This window comes from Chamaea fasciata, unplaced genomic scaffold, assembly GCF_029207755.1.
Source record: "Chamaea fasciata isolate MVZ Bird 193981 ecotype frontalis unplaced genomic scaffold, bChaFas1.0.hap1 SCAF_8, whole genome shotgun sequence".
NCBI lineage: Eukaryota > Metazoa > Chordata > Aves > Passeriformes > Sylviidae > Chamaea > Chamaea fasciata.
Window position 1 is genome coordinate 30,103,332 of NW_027094093.1, and position 18,979 is coordinate 30,122,310.

The 18,979-nt window shown below is 40.4% G+C and overlaps 2 protein-coding genes across 8 annotated transcripts; one reads left to right on the forward strand and one right to left on the reverse strand.

Annotated features, from left to right (window-relative positions):
* Nucleotides 1-17: 17 nt before the first annotated feature.
* Nucleotides 18-7,904, reverse strand: FAIM (Fas apoptotic inhibitory molecule). 3 transcript variants are annotated; one of them, XM_066190317.1, is made up of 5 exons: nt 7,865-7,904; nt 5,539-5,674; nt 4,918-5,146; nt 3,428-3,477; nt 194-2,030 (listed from the first exon to the last, which is right to left on the reverse strand). In XM_066190317.1, exons 2-5 carry the CDS (start codon nt 5,647-5,649, stop codon nt 1,881-1,883), a joined length of 540 nt encoding a protein of 179 aa, XP_066046414.1. In that variant the 5' UTR covers nt 5,650-5,674; nt 7,865-7,904; the 3' UTR covers nt 194-1,880. The 3 variants fall into 3 exon arrangements, with proteins under 3 accessions (XP_066046415.1, XP_066046414.1, XP_066046413.1); XM_066190316.1 differs by lacking the exon at nt 7,865-7,904 and adding an exon at nt 6,308-6,365; XM_066190318.1 differs by lacking the exons at nt 5,539-5,674; nt 7,865-7,904 and adding an exon at nt 5,435-5,532 and having other exon boundaries at nt 18-2,030.
* On the forward strand, nt 7,882-18,849 carry CEP70 (centrosomal protein 70). Of its 5 annotated transcripts, none has more exons than XM_066190311.1 (15): nt 7,889-8,025; nt 8,465-8,564; nt 8,715-8,838; nt 9,137-9,317; nt 9,620-9,789; nt 11,597-11,696; nt 12,056-12,144; nt 12,499-12,576; nt 13,608-13,710; nt 14,323-14,493; nt 15,085-15,231; nt 15,745-15,913; nt 17,135-17,249; nt 18,186-18,265; nt 18,639-18,849. In XM_066190311.1, exons 1-15 carry the CDS (start codon nt 8,017-8,019, stop codon nt 18,704-18,706), a joined length of 1,704 nt encoding a protein of 567 aa, XP_066046408.1. In that variant the 5' UTR covers nt 7,889-8,016; the 3' UTR covers nt 18,707-18,849. The 5 variants fall into 5 exon arrangements, with proteins under 5 accessions (XP_066046412.1, XP_066046408.1, XP_066046410.1 ...); XM_066190313.1 differs by having other exon boundaries at nt 8,468-8,564; XM_066190314.1 differs by lacking the exon at nt 7,889-8,025 and adding an exon at nt 8,295-8,311.
* Nucleotides 18,850-18,979: the final 130 nt, after the last annotated feature.

Genomic DNA, 18,979 nt, shown 5'->3' on the forward strand with positions numbered 1-18,979 from the left:
TTTTCTTAATCTGAGATATTGTATATGTCAGGGAAACACAAGAAACCTTGGTTGTGCCTTTTGATTCTTAAGTTTTGTTTTGATTCAAGAAAGGAGAATGTAGCAGATGAGAGCTGTTTTCTGCTTAGGGACATGCTGTTATATACAGTTATGACAAACATGAGACAATACTTCATTATTTTTACAGTGGTTGCTGTAGAGTCTTTATTAGTTACTTTAAGCATTGTAGATATATATATTCAAAATAAAAAGTTTGAATGTTACTATGTGTTAACCTGTATTTTTCTAGTCTTAAGAATGTGATTTGTACTATACATGGGCTTCAGATTTCTCAGCAACATTCAATCTCTGTGAAAGGCTACAAAATAGTAGAGAACTGGTTCAAGCTACAGCTTGAAATTATTTTTCAATTAATCTACCTTTACCAACATCTTTTAAAGATTACATTGTCAGCTTTGTAGCCAGGTATACCCACATTGCTTCTGCAGTGACCTGAAGCAAATACACGGAAAAAGCCCAAAAGCTGTTACAGTAATTCCAGTGTGAAAGGGAATTCAGTCCAGCACTTGGGTACATGGAAACTTCCTCTAGTAAAGCCTGCTGATGGGGAGCAATCTGATCTCTAAAACACAGATGAAATTAGCATTTAATAAAACTTGTCAAAATAATTTGTTAATGGATTCCCAGGATGCTTGTACTGCACCTGCAGCTCCTGAGCTAGTAGTTGCAGTGCTAGGAACCACTCACAAGTCCAAAAGAAATTAAGTTATAGAAGTTTAGTTCTGAATTCTGTGGTTAAAAGTGGAAATTTTTTTAACCATTACAAAATAAACTTTTAGATTAATATATTTGTATTTTGGGGTTTTTAAAAATTATATTAAAGATTAGCTATGCTTGCACTTGCAAAAGGTAGTTTTGTAGTGTGAGTCTCTAACAGAAAGGTTGCCCTTATAAATTATGCTGCAATTCTGAAAACAGAATTAGTTTACTCCTATTTTAACTATTCCATTAAAGTAACCAATTGTTTTCCATTTCTGTCCACTTTTTCCTCATATTTCTTGATTCACACATTACTGCCATGAAAACACATAATTGTAGATTTAAGATTTCTTAGCACTGAACAAAGGTAAGTTCTTATGTCCACATGCTTCAAGAGATATCATTTTTAAAGGGGTTTCATGGCAGGAATATTTTTCTCTTTTATTTTCTTTTTTGAAAAAACTCAGTAAAGAGTTTCTGAACTACAGCATCTGTTTTCAGAACACCTAAAGGAATGTTGGTTTTGGCACAATGTAACATCCTGCTCCTAAGTGGGAATAGATAACTGCTTTCACAACTCAGTATTAATTTAATACTGTAACACAAGTATTGGTAACTATGTATTTCCTTATTAACCTTTTTATTAACTGTATAACTCTCCTTAACTGCATGTGCAAGTTCTGTAATCAGCTTAATAGATAAAATAGCTGTAGAGAAAGCTTTTAACATCTTACTCCTGTGCCTAGTACAGGCTTTCTCTTCCCTACACACACACCTGCAGTTAAGGATTCAGTGTTACTGAATATTTATCTTTCATTTTATTATCGCATGTTTTTTTCCCAATGCATATTTTCTATTTCACCAGTGTTCCCCACATATAGTAATATGCTATATATTATATATATATGTATATATATATGTAGCTTTTTAAAAAAAACTGGATATGTCAGAGGTTGTATGTAATTATTTTCATCTGGTCCTCAAAAAGAATAATTTCCTGTACAGAAACTAGAAAATAAACCCAGCACAAACTAGATGTACCAAGTAGTACATATTAAAATAATTACCACAGTAATTGAAAATTCCTGATCTTAGTCCTACCATAATCAGTTAACCAGAAGCTATTCCACAGCCTCTGGAATTTCTCTGTTGTCCACAATAAGGGTATGAATAATTCCTTCTTTTCGTTTCCCACTACTGACAGCCTTAATGCAACAGCTGTGATCAGCAACAGTGAAGTGAGTTTCAGTCCCATCTTCCACAAATTCACCCTGGACGAAAGGAGACAAGAATAAAAACAGACATGTGATATTTTAATAAATTAAAAGCCTGAGTGCACAAATATCAGGATCACTTGTAGTTCCCACAGTTAGAGCAGCTTTAGGTACCTGTGACAAATACTGCCTGAAAGCTGAATCTCAGGCAGGGCTCTGTCAAGGTGCCCAGTTAAAGACTTGTGGGTATCAGATGACGATGAAAATTGCACACAATCAGAAATGGTAAAGTTGGAGTTTGTGAATCAATATTACTGATTCATGTCAGTAAATAAAAACAGAAAAGGCAGCATCTTGCCAAGTTCTGCTGCACAACCCGTAGGTGCCACACAAACCTATGCTCAAGTGGCAGTGAAAGGATGCCTTCCACAGCACATCCCTGAACTGAGTACAACAGCTGTGTATCTTAGACACACATCTCCTGCTGCACTTCTGTAATTTCCTGATATAGATTTTTCCAGGCAGGGCTGTGCTTTTGTCATGATGTTTGTGACAGCAGAACAATCCATGTGCTGCTCTAATGGAAGCACAGTTTGGCACTAAACCTGCACTCACAGCTTGCAAGGACACCTCAGAGTGTTTTCAGTACACTATAGAAAAGGCCGAGCTATCACGAGCAGAAGTCCTGATTTACTGAGAGAGGAGGTTTCTTCCACTAATTACTAACCAAACGTTTGGTGAATCTTTTCATCCTACTCTCAGGTATAGCAGAACTGTTGATTTTTGAATTTGTCCTCATCCAGGGGCTTCCTTGTGGCAGCAATAACAACTTTGACACCCCCTGGTGAGAAAGCACACCCTTCAAGGATGGGGAAGCCTACCTGGTGTGCATATTGAGAGCCATCATGAACAGAAAGACACCAAACAGATAAACAACCTAGCTGTCAGCCTGCTCTAAAAATTAATGCAGATGTGATCAAGATAAAAGATTTGACTTGTTCCAATGAGGCTCTTGGGCCCTAAGTATTAGGAACATCTCTAGATGGAAAAAAGCATGACTGCACACAGACTACATGTGTTCAACTTTCAGTGACCATTATTACAAGCAGGTTTGGATGCAGTAGCTCTACACTCTGCATCAAACTCAAGTCCTTTCCAATCCCTAGAAAGTTTTCTCCCTTAAAAACCTGCACAACTGACTCAAATTTCTTTTGTTTGTCTAAAAAGGGTAAAGAAAAGCATCATTTATCCTTAAACAAGCAGATGTTTGGCATCTGAACTGAAACACTGCCCATTATAAAATTCAGTGAAGGTCATTTGGAACAGACCAGGAGTGTCCTGGCTGCCTCAGCCTCTTTGGTAAAGGGAGATAATGTGCCCCTTTGGGGCTTATTCTGCCAAGCTTTGGTTACATATCCATAGCCTGGGAAGAGCCTTTGGAAAGGATCACATACCGCTGTTTCCATTTTTTGACCATTGCACCACACATCCATCGTGTCCTTTTCTGTGAAGGAAAAAGAAAACAAGGTAGAAAGAACAAAGTATTTTTTTTTTCTCCCTACAAACAGGGAACTAGGGATTTTAAAAGTTTTCTGTTGAATTTTACTTCCAATTCCCAAAAGAAGTTCCTAAGTAGCCGTAGTACCTGAGCTATAGGGTTTGATCTCACACTGGAGAGATAGGAGGCTCTGTCATCAACTTTTGCTTTGAAGATACATTTTTACCCCTTCCTAGCCCTGGCTATTAATACTGTGGTCTGAATAGTGCCAGAGGTACTCTGACAGTCTTAAACTGAAAAAATTAAAAGACAGAAAAGTGAAGTAATTTCTGTTAATTATTTGAGTGCTGTTTATTCAATAAAGCTGTAACTTTTTCCAGGTCAATTTAATTCAAAAGCAGCATTATTTAACATCCATCAAGCTGTTTGTATTCTTAACATTTCGAAAGTACAAAGTACCATTTTAAATATCAATCTTAGATTTTTTTTTTTTTTTGCATTTGAAACAGAATATTCTTTTACTTCTCCCAGCACATCCTCCTTAAATTACTTTGCTCTAGAATCCCTTTACTGACACTGTCATTCACACAACATCAGCAGAGAGCTGAACCCTGCTTGCCTTTCCAGTAAGCATAGGGAGATTAAAATTCTGTGAAGAGACTTATCTGTTTCTGGCACTAAAACTGTCTTTCTTCACTGCTTAGGGCAGTTCATTTTGTCCTGAGGTTTAAGAAGAAATCGTAGTCTGAGATCTCTTGTCTCCAGCTCTAACCTTACAGCAATGCCCAAGTGGAAGATTTCCCACTAGATGCCAAGGACAAATTCTTCAAGGGATCCCTTCCTCCCACCTGCTTGTAATGTAACTGGGAAAGGGGGGGGCAGAAGAGAAGCAATGTATTGCCTTGGTATTAGGAAAGTGAAAGAACATTATTGGAAAGTTTTAGTTTAAGTTTGTAGATAAGAAGTGATGCAGAAAAAAGGATGCTCATCAATCTATCAAAAATATGGAATAACATTGTTGCACTTCAGATAAAGACTTCTTGACCATGGCTGATGATTTTTGGTAGGAAAGCCTGGTTACGTGCTGAACAAACTTAGACACACATGAGGTTTGATCACAATGCAGGTAAAACTTCTGTAACAGGCTTCACCTGGAGAACTGCCTTGCTTGGACAGCCCTATGGATGCAGCATGAGTAATGCTTCCCAATTGTTTTTTTCTTTTTCCCCCAAATCTAGACCACCATGCTGTAGGCTCACACATGTGTAACAAGACCATTATTTTTCAGACTGTCTTTGGCATTTCATTCCAAACTTCCACATCCCCCAGGATTTTATACTGCATCAGAGCTACCCACTGAACTGTGCTTTCTCTTAATTACCAGCTTTTAAATGCACACAAGTTTATTCAAAGGCAGCAACATGTAGTCACTCAATGTTTACTTACCTAGAACAATTCTGTAGTCTGTACCTCCCAAGTTCAATATCCAAGTATTGGTTGTTTTTAACCTGTTCTCTATATACTGCTTGAGACTCTTTCCATTGATCTCCAAAGTATATTCATATGCAAAGCCACTGACTGCATCAATGTTAATAGCAGCTTTAGTTTTAGTAGCTCCAACAGTGAATGTTTCTTTACCCACTAATTTAAACATCCATTCTCTTCTTATTTCTTCCTGTAGAAAAAAAAAAATTAAAAAAAAAAAAAAACAACAAAAAACAAAGACAGGAGGTATTAATTGAAAAACCTGAGTGCATGTTTTAATATTAAAAAATTGAACTGGAACTCAGGAGACAACTCAGTACTGAACTATTATTTGTGAATGAATGCATACGCAGTGCTTTGTACGGACAGAGTGCCTCTGCCCAGGGACAGCAAAGCACTTCATGAATACTCACACCTTAATTGGAACTGAAGAAAAGAATGATGCAGTTTATTAAATTAGGTAATTAACTGAATGTACCTCACTCGCATTTATTAGTCTTTTGTTTGTTGTGATGTGTGTTGCATGGAAGTGCACTTGTCTAATCTGTATCACAGTGAATTTTGGGCACATAGCGTTTTCACCTTTCCATCAACATAGACAACACGCTTTCCTGAAGTGGTCCCATGTTCAAATTCAATCTTATGAACACCATCACTTAAAGCTACTTCCCAAACAGCCACCAAATCTGTCATCTTCTCTAGGTGGCTGTATCGAGACCTAAGGAGAAACCAACAAAGTAAATTAATTGTTGAAAGTTCAAGTCCCAATGTCTGCAGTTCAAAGCTTTACTGCTTCTGAGCAAGTCACTTTTTGCAAACAAAAAACGAGACTTGAAAGAATAAGCTTACAGAACTGCTTATATTTTCATGTTTTTCAGACATTCAGATATGACAGAACATCACAAAATATAAACAGTTAAACAGACTCAGTTTGACAAATAGTACAAAGACTCAGCTACGCATCTAACCTCTGAAACTCCCATTTCAGGTGACAATAGATAAGAAAATTATATTTAGTTGCAAGATACTCCTGGACAGTTCTGCTATTTCTTGGTAGGCATTAAAATATATTATTTGATTGGTCTCAAAGAAAGTGTTTCAGCTTTTTAGACTTGAAAAAATAGCATGGCCAGATTAGCTATTTCCTGTGTTAACAGATTTGTCCGTAATCTCATAAACACTACCTACATCATTGGGATATGCAATTCTGCACACACAGACACCGGGGAAGGGATCTGGCAAGATATCCTTTTATTTAAGTAATTTTTTAAGTTTAGATACAGTCATAAGTGACCACTGGAACTGTGGATATCTTTCCAAATCTGTTCATATCACAGTTCTGATTGTTTACCTTATTTCATCGTCACAGACAGTAATCTCCTCACCGGATGCCATAGAAGCCAAAAGAGCTTTTAATCCAATTAGCAGCAAGAAAAAAATAGAAAAGAAGAATAGTAGCAGAGAAGTGCTGACATCTAAAGTTTCATCATTTTCTCCAGCTAAGATAAAGGACATTTTTAAAAGCATGATTAACTAACATGCAGTACTGTCATATATATGATGAAATAAAAACATTTAAAATACAACCATCTTTCTGTAAGACAGGAAGGCAAGTGTATTTTTAAAAATATTATATTTTACAAAACCAAGTAAGTGTAGATTGTCCTAACTTTACTAGCTCCTCTTAACTTAATCAGTTACTAGATGTAAAAATGGGCTGCCTGTTTAGTGAGACAAAGCTTACAAATGAAGAACTTGACCAAAGCAGGAACCCAATCCAGAGCTGCCCATCTCAGTCCCAGACCGTAATGAATTTGGGACTAGGAAAATAGCACAGGCAATAACTTCACCTCCTCCCTTTTCTAAACCGCTTTCAACAAGCACATTAGTAAATTTGACCTGGCAATTCAGTCACAAAATCTATGTGAACCACAAGGAACTAATTTCTTACTTAAGAAGATTTTAGACCACGACAGGGTTTACAACCACTGTTTTTCAATGTGTTATTCTCACTCATTAATTTCATCATCATCTGCTTTGTCTGTGCCTATCAATAAACAAACAGATAATAACACGTGCTAATAAATTAACAAATAATTGTTTTGGCCGTTCCTGAAGTTTCTGGTTCCTGCAAAGGCGGCATCCCCGGGCACACTCCCGGTGGGAGTCAGGCAGGCTGTGGCCAGCCTCCTCCTTCCAAGGAGCAGGCTGGGCACAGACCCGCGTGTCCCGGGCAGGGATCAGCACAGGGAGCGGCCTCGGGCAGGCAGGAGATGCCACAAGGGGTGTCCCAGACAGCCCAGAGCCTTCGTCAGCCCGAGCAGGCCGCAGTCCTGCGGCGTGGATTTTAGGCATCGTTTAGGATCAATGCTGAAAGCGTTAGGAAGCGTCCCAGAACACACAATTTTTCTTCCCCCCCCCCCCCCAAATCATGGTAATGAAGCAATACACGTTTATTTTACACCAAACCCGAAGGCAGGCTCTAGGCCGGGGATGTTATCTGGAGGCCAGCCCATCCCACCGCGTCCCAAGGGAAAGCTGCTCCAGGAGGGAGCGGGCGCAGCGCCTCCGGCCCCCGCTGCTCCGAACCGGGGACGCACCTCGCTGCTGCACCCACCGCCTCTATTCACTGACCAACGCTGCGGCCCAAGGCCACAGTTACTCCTTTACACGGAAGGGCTCGTTCTGAAAACTGGGCTGGGATTACGGCTCCCAGAGCATCCATCTAATCCCGGCAGCGCTCATCGCGGGGCGGCGTACCGGGAAACCCATGAACCCCAAGGACGGCAGATCTGCCCCCACCGTTACCGCCATCAACGAGCTTTTTTTGCTTTTTCCCCCTGTCTTTATTTTTTGTTTTTCTTAGCCCCGCGCCCCGGCGCAGCTCCCGCCGTGCCCCCGCTCCTACCTCCGCCCGCTCTCCTCCCCTCGCCTCCCGCGCCGCAAGATGGCGGCGCCCGCGCAGCGCCGGCCCCGCCCGCCCGCTGCCGCCGCTCCGCTCCCGCCCGAGCGGCTCCGCGGCCTGAGGAGCGGCCCGTCTCCTGCCCTGCGGCCCTCGCCATGACTGAGGTACTCCGCTGGCCCCGGGTGTCACTGCTGGGTGGTTGGAGCGGGACAAAACCGCGAGGGAACAGTCCGCGAACCCCCAGAGCCGCCGCCGCCGCCTCGCTGAGGGCTCCGCTCGCCGCGGGGCCGCTGCGCCCCGCGTACGTTGGAGGGACCCGAGGGCCGGTGGTTTGGGTTTCCTAAAGAGACGAATTTCACTCATTGCGTGTATTTTGCTTTCAAATAGGGATCAGGAAAACTGATCGCGCTGTGTGTTGTTAAGTACGCTTTTCCCCAATGTGTTTTGCAGGTACTATTGGAGCTTCTCACAAGCCCTCCTGTAGTGGCCTCTTGGGGGTTTGGGGTTGGTTTGCTTTAATTTGTGGGCATTCGGTACCTTCTGCTGCACAGGTGATGTGAAAAACTCAGGTTTCTGCCTCTTTTTTCCTTTCTCCCAATGAAGCAGGAGAAGGCAGAGTGGGAAAGCCTAAACAAGGTATTAATGCGTCATGGATTGAAACCTGTGAGTTTTGCTGCTCCCCAAAGGTGCAGAGATACATCAGGTAAGCAAATGTAATTTTGCCCCTCTTTGGATTTGGAAATAGTAACCCTAAGTTCATAAGGCATCTCCAAAGCTGTCACTTCCAAGTGGCAGCAGACAGGCTATCTTCTTTGGCTGTCACTGTGACTTTACTTATGTTTTGTGTCTCCAGATATGATTGTCCTAGACCGTCAGTCTTCTCAGGAAATAAGACATGCATTAAAAACGCTGGTGGAAGACACTGAGCGACAGCAGAAGGTGATGCAGGGACTTATGGAGGCAAATCAATGCCTTAGGTAAGATGCAGTGGAAGGAAATTACCTGGAGAGTAAAAGTATTATCAGTGAGCATCTCCAGCCTGGTGGAGTTCTAATGTCACTGGAGGTCTGAGACCTTTTTCCTGAGGTTATTATTCAATATGCAGTAATGCTGTCCCAGTTCCTTTCAAGCTTCTTCTCATATCAGTGTATTTCCCATACCTGCTGCCACAGGATGTTATCAAAGGTCATCACAATAAAGTCAGGCTTGTGCTTTCTGCGCTGTCTATAGTGAAATGAGTTTAATTTAAATTCAAGGATTTATTTCTTTTTTCAGAAATGTGGTACGACTGGAACAAGGTCGGGCATCTCAGCAAGAGCAACGGGCTAACGATTTAGAAAATGTGGTGAAAAACATTAAGGCCAAAATTTGTCAGCTGGAAGATGAAACAATAGCTAAAGCATGCCAGCAGCAGAACCAAGTCAAGAAACTTCAAAAAGAGCAACAGGCTTCACAGGTAATTCAGATAGTGCTGCCTGAGGATTCAAACTTTTGACTTATGAAAGGTCTCAAAATATTTCACTGCTGTAAATAAACATGAGTCTTGGGTCATAGGGTTAGTACACTGTTTATAGCTAAGTTTCTTCAAACTGCAGTTTTCTAGAAATAATTTAGAAAAATATCTGTGTTACTCTTCCACTGTCTCTTCAGCACGGCTGAAACCCAAGTGCTCATCTTCCCTGGGGCTGTGCCTAGGCTTGTACGCAGTCAGCTTGTGGGTCAGAACTATTCAATAACGCTCCCATTGCCTGTTCCCAGGAAAAATACCAACAACAGCAGGAAAGGCTGCAAGAACAGGAAGAGATTATTGCCCGCTTGCAGAAGGCACTGAGCAGAGTTGGGAGGGAGGAGCAGCAGCGACTTTCTACTCAAAACAAAATGTTCTGTCAGTTTTGCGAAAGAGCCCCCAAGTCTCTCCTGGATCAGCGGTAAGCAATTCTCTTCTACTGCTGAACCACCTGTAACATTAAATGAAGAAACGGATTTTAAAGTAATGCTTCTTGGTATTTATATGTGGGAAAAAAGTAGTCTGGAGACTTTAGGAGTACAAGATGAAATATTAATTCTTGTGAAGGTATCTCCGTGCAGTGATATGTTTCTTTTGTGAAATTGTGAGCCAGATAAGTCCATGGCAGAAATTAAAAAATTACCATCCATTGCTCACACTAGATGTCAGCAAAGGGAAGGGAATGATTCACTCTGCTCTGTAGCTGTAGTGTTGGCTAGCATGATCTCATCCTAGGATTCTAACATTTAAAAATGTAAGTTAAAAATAAACAGATCCCCCCAACAAACACCATCCTTAGCCCCCCCAAAAAGAGCCTTTCCAGTTTAGGGAAGTGATGTTTGCAATTGCTGACTGCAGGCTTGTTGTGAGCTTCCAAGTACTTTGGGGTAAGTTCCCAAAGTATCACGAGGTTGTATCTCTTGCTAGGAGGATTTCCATAGCTCTGCTACAATCAGACATTTGCCAATTCCTAGGCCTCAGGTAGCCATTGCTTTATTGTGTTGATATCACCTGGCTCTCTAGGCCTGGCCAGCAGTGTTTACCTTGGAAGCTTTTAAGAGGGATTGTGTGTGCTCAGCTTTTTTCTTGAGCCCTCACTGTATGAGAGGAAGGATCACTGAATTTGGTTCCCTGTCCTCTCTCAACTGTCTCTCCAAACCAGACAATCTCAGAGTGCTCAAGACACTTTATTTTTGACTGTGCCTCTCTGTTAATCTTGCTGGGTAACCACAGGCATAAGATGAGGAGGCTGGTGGGCAGATTTAACTTTTTTCTCCTCTTAAATATTTTGCTATTTCTAAACTAGTATAGATTCAATGTGTCTGCTTTTCCATTTTGGCAAAGTGTGACCATGTTTATCTGGTTTGAGAGGAACTTCAGTGTTTGGAGCAGCCACTTCCAAAGCGTAGCTATGTAAGCTGACCTGTTCCTCTGGGATGGTCATAGTATGAGTTTTGGGGGAATATCAGAAATTCAAAATTAACATTTTTCCTTTCTTCAGGTACCTTTGTCTAATTGATTATTATGAATCTCAAATTAGTCAGATTAAAAAGGAGCTGAGGTAGGTCTCATTGATGCCTTGTGATTCTACTGTTTGAAATTTTCTTAGCCCTTGCTGTTTTTAAGTCTTATAGTGGTAAATATTCTATGCTCCAGGTATCACTAATATGTAAGAAACAGCAAAGGGTTATAATGGTCATGGAAATTTGGATATTTCCAGAGAATAACTGGCAGTCAGGCTAAGCAGCTTCTCAGTCAGGAGACCAGGACAGTTAGGAGGTTTAGGGGTATTCAGATACTTGAACTATAAGGTTTTTTTTTTTCTCCCCCTTTCCCTGTCTCTTTTGCCATAGTTCACAGGCAGAATTACTGCATTAGCTGTGCTCAATTGATTGAACTCCCAAAACTAAAGGTTTTCATCTCTATCCCAGAGCCTGCATGGCACAAAGCAACAAACAAACAAAACAAACCTGAGACATTCCTATAGCTTGAGATTACTATTAAGAAAACTGAAATGGGATTTGGTTGTACAGGAGTTTCTCTTGTGGATAAGTGCACTTCATTGGCATATGAAACAGCTTTCCCAGAAGTTAGAGCATGGATCCTAGGGCAGAATTCTAGTCTATTTACTTTGTATGGTTTATCATACATAACTGCTAACTAAACCAACTTAAAATTTTGAGCTAATGGAACTGCAGTAAGCTGAGCCAATTTATTTTTCCCAACAGGCAATATAAAAAAGATGAAGATGAGGTGCAGAGAGAAGTAAAAAACAAGGAAGAGTTCTTAAATCTAGATGCTACTCCTAATTACAAAGCACTGCTCACGGTATGGAACTGCCAAGAATAAGTCAGTGCAGATCTCTCAATGGTAACCCTTCAAGAGCCACATAGAAACATAAACGTGTTTGATTTCCGTTCCTTGTTCTTGTCATGTCTTCTGAACTTGTAACCTCTGTGGGAAGAGTTCCCTGTCCTTGTGCAAGGATTCAGCAGAATGTTGGGCGTCTGCTGACGATTGTGTACACCTCCTTAGTCACAGTGCTCCACCTGGGGTCTAATGCACCAAGTCTCAATCCTCTGATTGCTCTTCCATGCTGCTTTGCTGTCCAGACAATTGGGAACCCTTCTTGACGTGTACACTGTGAAATGAGTGCAATATAAGAAATAACCCAGTCTATGTTGCAGTCTTTCCAGAAGCAACTCATTGAAGCAAAAGCCAAGAAGGAACAGCTTTTGCTTGAAAATATAAATCTCAAGAAAGATTTGGAAATAAGGTGAGAAGGGATAAGTATCATCCTTTGTAAGGCCATTTCAGTAGACTTTGCTTTACAAAGCACCAGCAATTGTAAAAGTGAAGTGTGAAATCTGATCAAAGAAAGGAGACGTGGCGGCAACAGCCACACTCTTCTTTCTACACTGTTAATAACAGCTGCTGATGGTTTGCTCTTTATTGCTGTTGTCATGTAGAAATGTAGCAGAATTTAGTTACCAGAATAATGTTTTGGCACTGGCAAAGCTTTCTTACTCTTCTGCTTGAACGAATTTTATATTTTTTATTTTAATCTTTTTATTTTTTTATTTTTATCTTTCCAGTGCAAGACCTATAACATGGTACTTTTTCTTTCTAGCAAGCCAACTGCACAGGAATTAAAATTTTACAAGCACCAAGTGAAGAAACTACAGAAAGCTTTAAAGAAGTATACTCAGTAAGTATATTCTTTCAGGGACTATCATGAATCCTCTGGCAGGATTCTGAAGGCAAAGTTACTTTGCAACCTGTAATGTAGAGAGTAGCTTATAAAGCATGTGCCTTATCAGCATTCTTTGGAGCCTGGTTATGGGCAGCAAGTGCTGCTGGACCTCTGAAACCCTCTGTATTTCTGAAATGATGGCAGGGTCTCCAAATGGGGGCACAGCAGTGTGGGATTTTTTATTTCATTTTGTCTTTCTCGATTTGATTTGAGTTCTTTTGCTGACAGTATATACAGGGCCTTCTGTGGTGTTTGCTGCTTCCATAAGCTGGAAGCTGCTGGTTTCATTATGAATGTGAAAGTGTGAGTTGGTAAAATGTTGCAGCTACTGAAGTAATGTCCATATTATTCTTCGAAATTGACTATTTTTCTGAAATATTGCTAAGAAAATACATGGAAGATATAAAAGATCCAGCACTAACAAAGTGTTTTTATCTGTAATTTCACGTAGTCATTTGTCCATGTGTATACTGAATGCAAAATATTTTATAGCCTGAAAAAGACATCGCTTAAACTTTAAAATAAATATACATGGTGTGTATATTTAAATGGTCTATTCTCTCATGCAGTAGGTGTCATTTAGATGAAGAGAAGAGTGAGCTCTGGATAATAAACCAGGAAAGATGTTCCAGAAGCAGATAACAACTGAGCTTGAAATTTGAACTTTTAGATTAAAATTCTGGATTTTAAGTCTTCAGCCATAGTAGAACGCTGGCAACAGAAAAACTGGTGGTGTCCCTTCTAAATCAGCAAGCAGTCTGGCATAGCCTCAGCCTGGAGATTTGAGATAAATTAACGATATTGTCATTAGGTATTGTGTTGTCAGTCTGTGCTACTTGGGTCTGATGGAATTCTATTGGCCAGCATCATAACATGGATATTTACTTTGGATGTTTAAGCTGCACACCTGGTTCTTCCATCAAGTTGAAAGGCAGCATCTCCTGCTAGGGCAGCTTGTGTGACCCACTGTGTGTATTTTTGTGCAGATTTTCAGAGAGCAGGACTGGAGAAAAAAGAGAAGAAAAGAGAGACTCTGAGAGAGTTGCAGGAGTCGATCAGCTGCAGGCAGATTGCCAGCAATACTTGAAGGTACCCAAATTGTATCTGTTCTGCATGTTTCTAGCAGTGATACAATGAAACATGCATGTTCTGTTGAGCTGTGTCAACTGGAGTGTGCTGGTTTGAGGCTGAGAATGCCTGTCAAATCCTCTATGCAAGATGAGTCGTGTTCTGGATTTGGCAGTCAGTGTGGGCTGGTTCTTTTCTGTCTCGGTGTAGACTACCTGAAAACACAGCAAGGAAGCAGACACTAGGCTGGTAAATATGATTTAGCTGAAGTCTGTTCAGGACAGGGGATTGGTTCAAGATCTTCGGCGATAGTGGATTTTGTAATTCAAAAGCCTAAATATAATAAAACTTATCAAACTGTTAACTATGGAAGTTGCAATGCCTCAAGTGGATCAAATTAACTACCCTTCAAAGGGAAATATATACTTGCATTACTTTTACTTATCTTTTAGATAGTATATGTTGAAGTCTTTTGAGTCTATTGCATGTTGAATGCATGTGTTAAATTTGTCAACAGTAATATTTGAGCTATTTTTGACTTTATTTTAGGCAATCATGACTGTGATAGAGAGAGATTTTATTCCAAAGCATCATACATATTTGAGCAATAACATTTGTTATTTGTTGTTGAAGGTTTTGTCCCGTATTGATTCTATTTTGCAAAGCCCAAGAGCTCCTCCATCAATATTCCGGCCCAGCAAAGGGCCAGTGCAAAATTACATTAAAGAGAATGGAGAGGGATGTGGATTTGAGCACCTTCCACTCACTATAGAAATGTGGGCAGATCAGCTGGTTGCCCTAAAGGTAACTCTGTTTCTTGGTCTTCCTATCATCTGCTCTCCAGTCCTCCACCCCTCCCTTTGTGTAGTTGTGGGGGCTTTTGTGTGTAGCTTTTGTTATTGCCTGACTTGGTGTTAAATTTTGCAAATAATCTGCTGTCATGTGAAACATGTACCAGAAATAGTTCTCTGTGTAAATCTTTTATTTCATTTTATTAACTGTCTGAGTCCCTGGGAAGAAACTTAAGCTTTAGAGTCTGGAATTCACACATTAATGATGGTGCCTTCTCTTCCTTCCTTTTGTCTGACCAGAACAGAACAGTGACTTTTTGATCCAAATACAAGTGAAATAGTTTTGTTCAAAGCGAAACTCTTTGTGACAATACTTCCTATTTCACTGAAACTGTAATACATAGCAAATATAATATTTTTCACTCTGTTCTTTTCAAATCAAAGAATGTTAGCAACACACTTAAATTCATGAAAATTGAAACCTTAACGTATCCAGTGCTGGAATGTTACTGCATATGAAAAACAGAAAAATGACTGTTTCTATAACAAAAACCAATTCAATCAGATTCTAAAATAAGTTGGCTCCCCTCCCTTCTTTTAAAAGGATTTGCATAGGTCCTTGAGAAAACTGTCTCTGGAATTGATGCCTTGGAACACTAAAGATCCACAGGATAACAGAGAATCCGTACGAGTGGAAGACCTCCAGCTGATAGCAGATGCAATCTTGGAAGAATTAGAACATAAGGAAAAGGTAATTTTTACCAGAGGTTTATAATCACAAGTTACTGTAGAATTCTTAAATGCATTTGTCACACAGTAATTAGATTGGTGCATTTGAAAGCCTTGCAGCATTTAAGAAATACCTGTTTGAAGACATTCAATAGTCAAAGATTGTTTTAACATAATGGATGAATTCATCCTTGGGGAAGACTGCTTTAATCAAAGGCGCTTGACCAGCAGTGAATTTGCATTGCCCTGTAGTCTCAGGAATTATCCTGTTATGTCTCTCAGGGCTGAGAATATATAAATGCTTCTCTCAGCAACAGAGAAGAAAGCTTTCAAAAGAGAATTTTGAACTTGGTGTATGTTTGTGCCTGAAAGCTATTGAAACTATGTCTTTAGATTTAAAAATACTTGAAATGCTGAGATTTCAGAAGGGAAGTTACACCTATTCTTCAGACTGGTTTTAAGAACGTTTAACAGCTAAAAGCACCCTTGCCTTGTTAAGCCAGTACCATTGATGAGTTCTTCCTGCTTGCTCCAGAACAGCCAGACACAGTCCTTGCAAACCCTGTCTGCCATAGTCTCTCACTTCCAGAAGTTGTTTGATGTGAATTCTCTGAATGGTGTTTATCCACGGATGAATGAGGTTTACACAAGGCTGGGGGAAATGACCAACGCCATGAGGAATCTCCATGAGCTCCTGGAACTAGGTAACGACTTACCACCTGCTGCTTGTTCATACCATTCCAAAGAAGAGAGATAGGTGAAAAGCTGACCTCCTTCACAGAAAATTACGTTGAGCTATTGAGAAATGAATTAACTAGGCATTTTCTTCACTGAGGAGATAAAAATATATTCCTGTCAATTTGCAGTTCAAATAGCAAATCCCCGTTATTTGTAAGCCTTTAATAGTTGCTGAGGAATAACAGGGAGGCAGAAGAAGGGAATAACCGGGGAAATAGAATTTTTATTTTTTCCACAAAGCTTTTTTTTTGGTGAGCTGACTTAATAATTGTTGTTCTTTCTCCACTTAAGAATGACACAGCAAGTTTAAGGAAGAAAATAACTCAGCCTCAGATGTAGATTTCTGGTCAGTAATTCATTCAAGTGTATTTGGGTCCAGTCCTCAGAAAGTTCCATCTTATGCTGCTAAACTTAAAAACCAAAACAAGTTGTTGAATGTGAAAAACTGTCAGTACTCAGAGCTGTAGTTAGTTATTTTCCTTCTGGTGGGAACTTCTGTAGAACAGCTTCTGCTCCTGGGTTAAAAGGCTGTGCTGGGCTGTAGGATGTCCAGTCCCAGAACAAGGCTCCTGGGCTGCTGAGCCTCATTCCAGGAGGAAAGCAGTGTTCCTGCCTGCAGCCAGCGTGGGAGATGAGGAAACCTCACATCCCCCTAATAACTGCAGCTCAGAAATTGCCTTGTCCAAGCCTAGTTCTTCTGAAATTGAGGGAGAAAAGGACAAAGGAGGCTGCTACTTTCAGTCACAGCACTACAGACAGGTTAAAATTAGTACCAAAACAAGTTCTGGGTGTTAACAAAATGTTTGTTAAGCAGGTTCCTTATTGGCTTAGTCCCTATAGTGTGTCACAAGAACTTAATGAATAACCCCTTCTCTATGTATATAATTTCAGTTGGCTGATTTCCACTGACATTGTAAGGGTGCACTTTAATACACTCTCTGCTGTGAACACACAGCTCTGCCTAAATTTTTTTAGCCACTAAAGGATTAGTGAGAGAATCACCATTCCGAGCTAACATTTGTTTATTTCTGACCACGGGCACTCTGTTTTCTGTGAATGATGGAATGCGTATGCCTAAATCTATGAAAATCAAATAAAATCTGTGCACCTGCAAGAATTCAACTGTCTCTAAAATACTTCCCTATTATTACTGTTACAAGAATCATGAGGTGTTTGTTTTTCCACAGACAGTTCAGCTCCACCCACTGTGGTAGTGGATACTGTTGGGAAACTGTGTGACATCATTAATAAGAACGTGACTGAGCAGGTACAGCAGCTTCTGGGCACCCAAGACATCCACAGGTATGTGGGGCTGTTCCATTGCTGACCATTCCTCCAATGTCAAATGTAGTAGTTGAGAACTGGCAAAAACTGATGCTGAAAGAAACTTTCATCGTTTGTTACAAAGTCAGTGAGCTGTGACAGCACAGGTGTTAGTTACTGCTTGAAACAAATCTTGAATCCTGTCAAAACGATAAAGCTGACAGAGGGAAAAATTGAGGCCAGAAGGCTCCAAAACACCCTCTGGTTTGCATGGATAATGTGATCAAACAAGCCTTAATGGGATACATGTTTCATCAGGAGACAAATCCTGCACCTGGGTGGGGAGGAGAAAGTGATGCAAGTCTCAGATGTAATACTGAAGCGTTCTAGTTGCTAAGGCAGGGTTTGCCTCAAGCTGCCTACAAATACTTTAGAAACTGGACAAATCCAGTTATATGTTCAACATATGACAGCCACATCTGGGTGGTAGACCCCAAGAGCTTGCATTCAGCATGTGCTTTACAGACAGACTAAAAAGGGAGCAGGCAGCAAGTCTGACACATGCTGAGTTAACAATACTCACTCCCTCAGCCATCCTGCACTAATTTCTCAGTTTTAACTGGAGAACAGCTGCTTATAAAGCATTTCTTGCTTCACCTCCAAGACACTTATACCAGCCACCCCCAGGCAGCATACTTAGCATACGCAGACAAATGTTCCAGGCCCTAGACTACCTGGTGCCATGTGAGGGGGAAAGGAAGGATGTGTATTAGCATTTAGTAGTGAAATCAGAGATCCTTGTGGCAGCTCCTTTGTTGGCTGCAGGGTTCAGAACTGCAGAACAGAACATTGATGTCCATGGGTTTATTTACTAAGTATTTTCACAAAGTCATGGCACAGAAAACAAAATGGCCAAGGGGATGATCTTGCCATGTCCTTGCATCTCTTACCTGAATGTCTCACTTTCCATTCCAGTATCATCAATAAGCTTGAAGAACACGAGTGCTTCTTTCCGCCCTTTCAAGCTCTCATTCAAGATTTGCTAAGTCTTCTAGGTGAGTAATATTTGCAACAGTGATTATCTTCATGCCAACACTTCCTCATAGAACTCTAAACAGTTAACAAATGTTTTGTTTACTCCTGCTATGCTAAAACAGGAGGAGGATGTGAGGGAAGGTGCTGCCTTTTGCCTCACTTGCCTTCTTTCCACCTTTCCTCAGGAAGTGACCAAAACACTATTTTCATTGTACATGGGCTTGCATTTTACTTAAGCGTGTTACTTATAAACGCAGTTGATTTTTTTCTGAAAGCATTAAAAGGTCTGAGGAGTTTATTTAATTCACCAGCTGTTTAAGTTAGAATTTTGGTTGAACTCAAAGGTATTCTGGGTTCATAAGCCTTACCCTTTTGCTTTCCATTCTGTTGCAGAGATCAGTAATGTGGATGATATTTTACCTGCAGTGCAAAACCTGAAATGGGGAGCTGGTTATGGATGACTCTGCTCTTCCTGAGCAAGATTTCTCTTACCTGTGAATGTACCTGTTGGTGCACAGGACATTGCAGCTACCTCCAAGGACTGTTATCCTAAGCAAGAATTCCAGATGTTTTAACATAAATAAAAGTTTGCTGCATTTTTTAATTTTTTTTTTTTAATTCTTGGTCAATTTAAGAAAAACTTGAACTGCTATCAACTGGTCTACTCAATGCCAGAGAGAGAACCAATATACTCTGTATCAGTCCAGGAAACTGAACCCAGCACACCACCAGGC

What these genes read in the sequence shown, in the direction of transcription:
- FAIM (XM_066190316.1), bottom strand. Translation starts at nt 6,351, where the DNA reads ATGGCATCCGGTGAGGAGATTACTGTCTGTGACGATGAAATAAG. An exon ending in TTGTCTATGTTGATGGAAAG is followed by an intron (nt 5,147 to 5,538) that starts GTGAAAACGCTA and finishes TTTTTTCTACAG; the next exon opens with GAAGAAATAAGAAGAGAATG. An exon ending in GTCAAAAAATGGAAACAGCG is followed by an intron (nt 2,031 to 3,427) that starts GTATGTGATCCT and finishes CCTTTCGTCCAG; the next exon opens with GGTGAATTTGTGGAAGATGG.
- CEP70 (XM_066190311.1), top strand. An exon ending in AAGTCTCTCCTGGATCAGCG is followed by an intron (nt 9,790 to 11,596) that starts GTAAGCAATTCT and finishes TTTTCCCAACAG; the next exon opens with GCAATATAAAAAAGATGAAG. An exon ending in AATTAGAACATAAGGAAAAG is followed by an intron (nt 15,232 to 15,744) that starts GTAATTTTTACC and finishes TGCTTGCTCCAG; the next exon opens with AACAGCCAGACACAGTCCTT.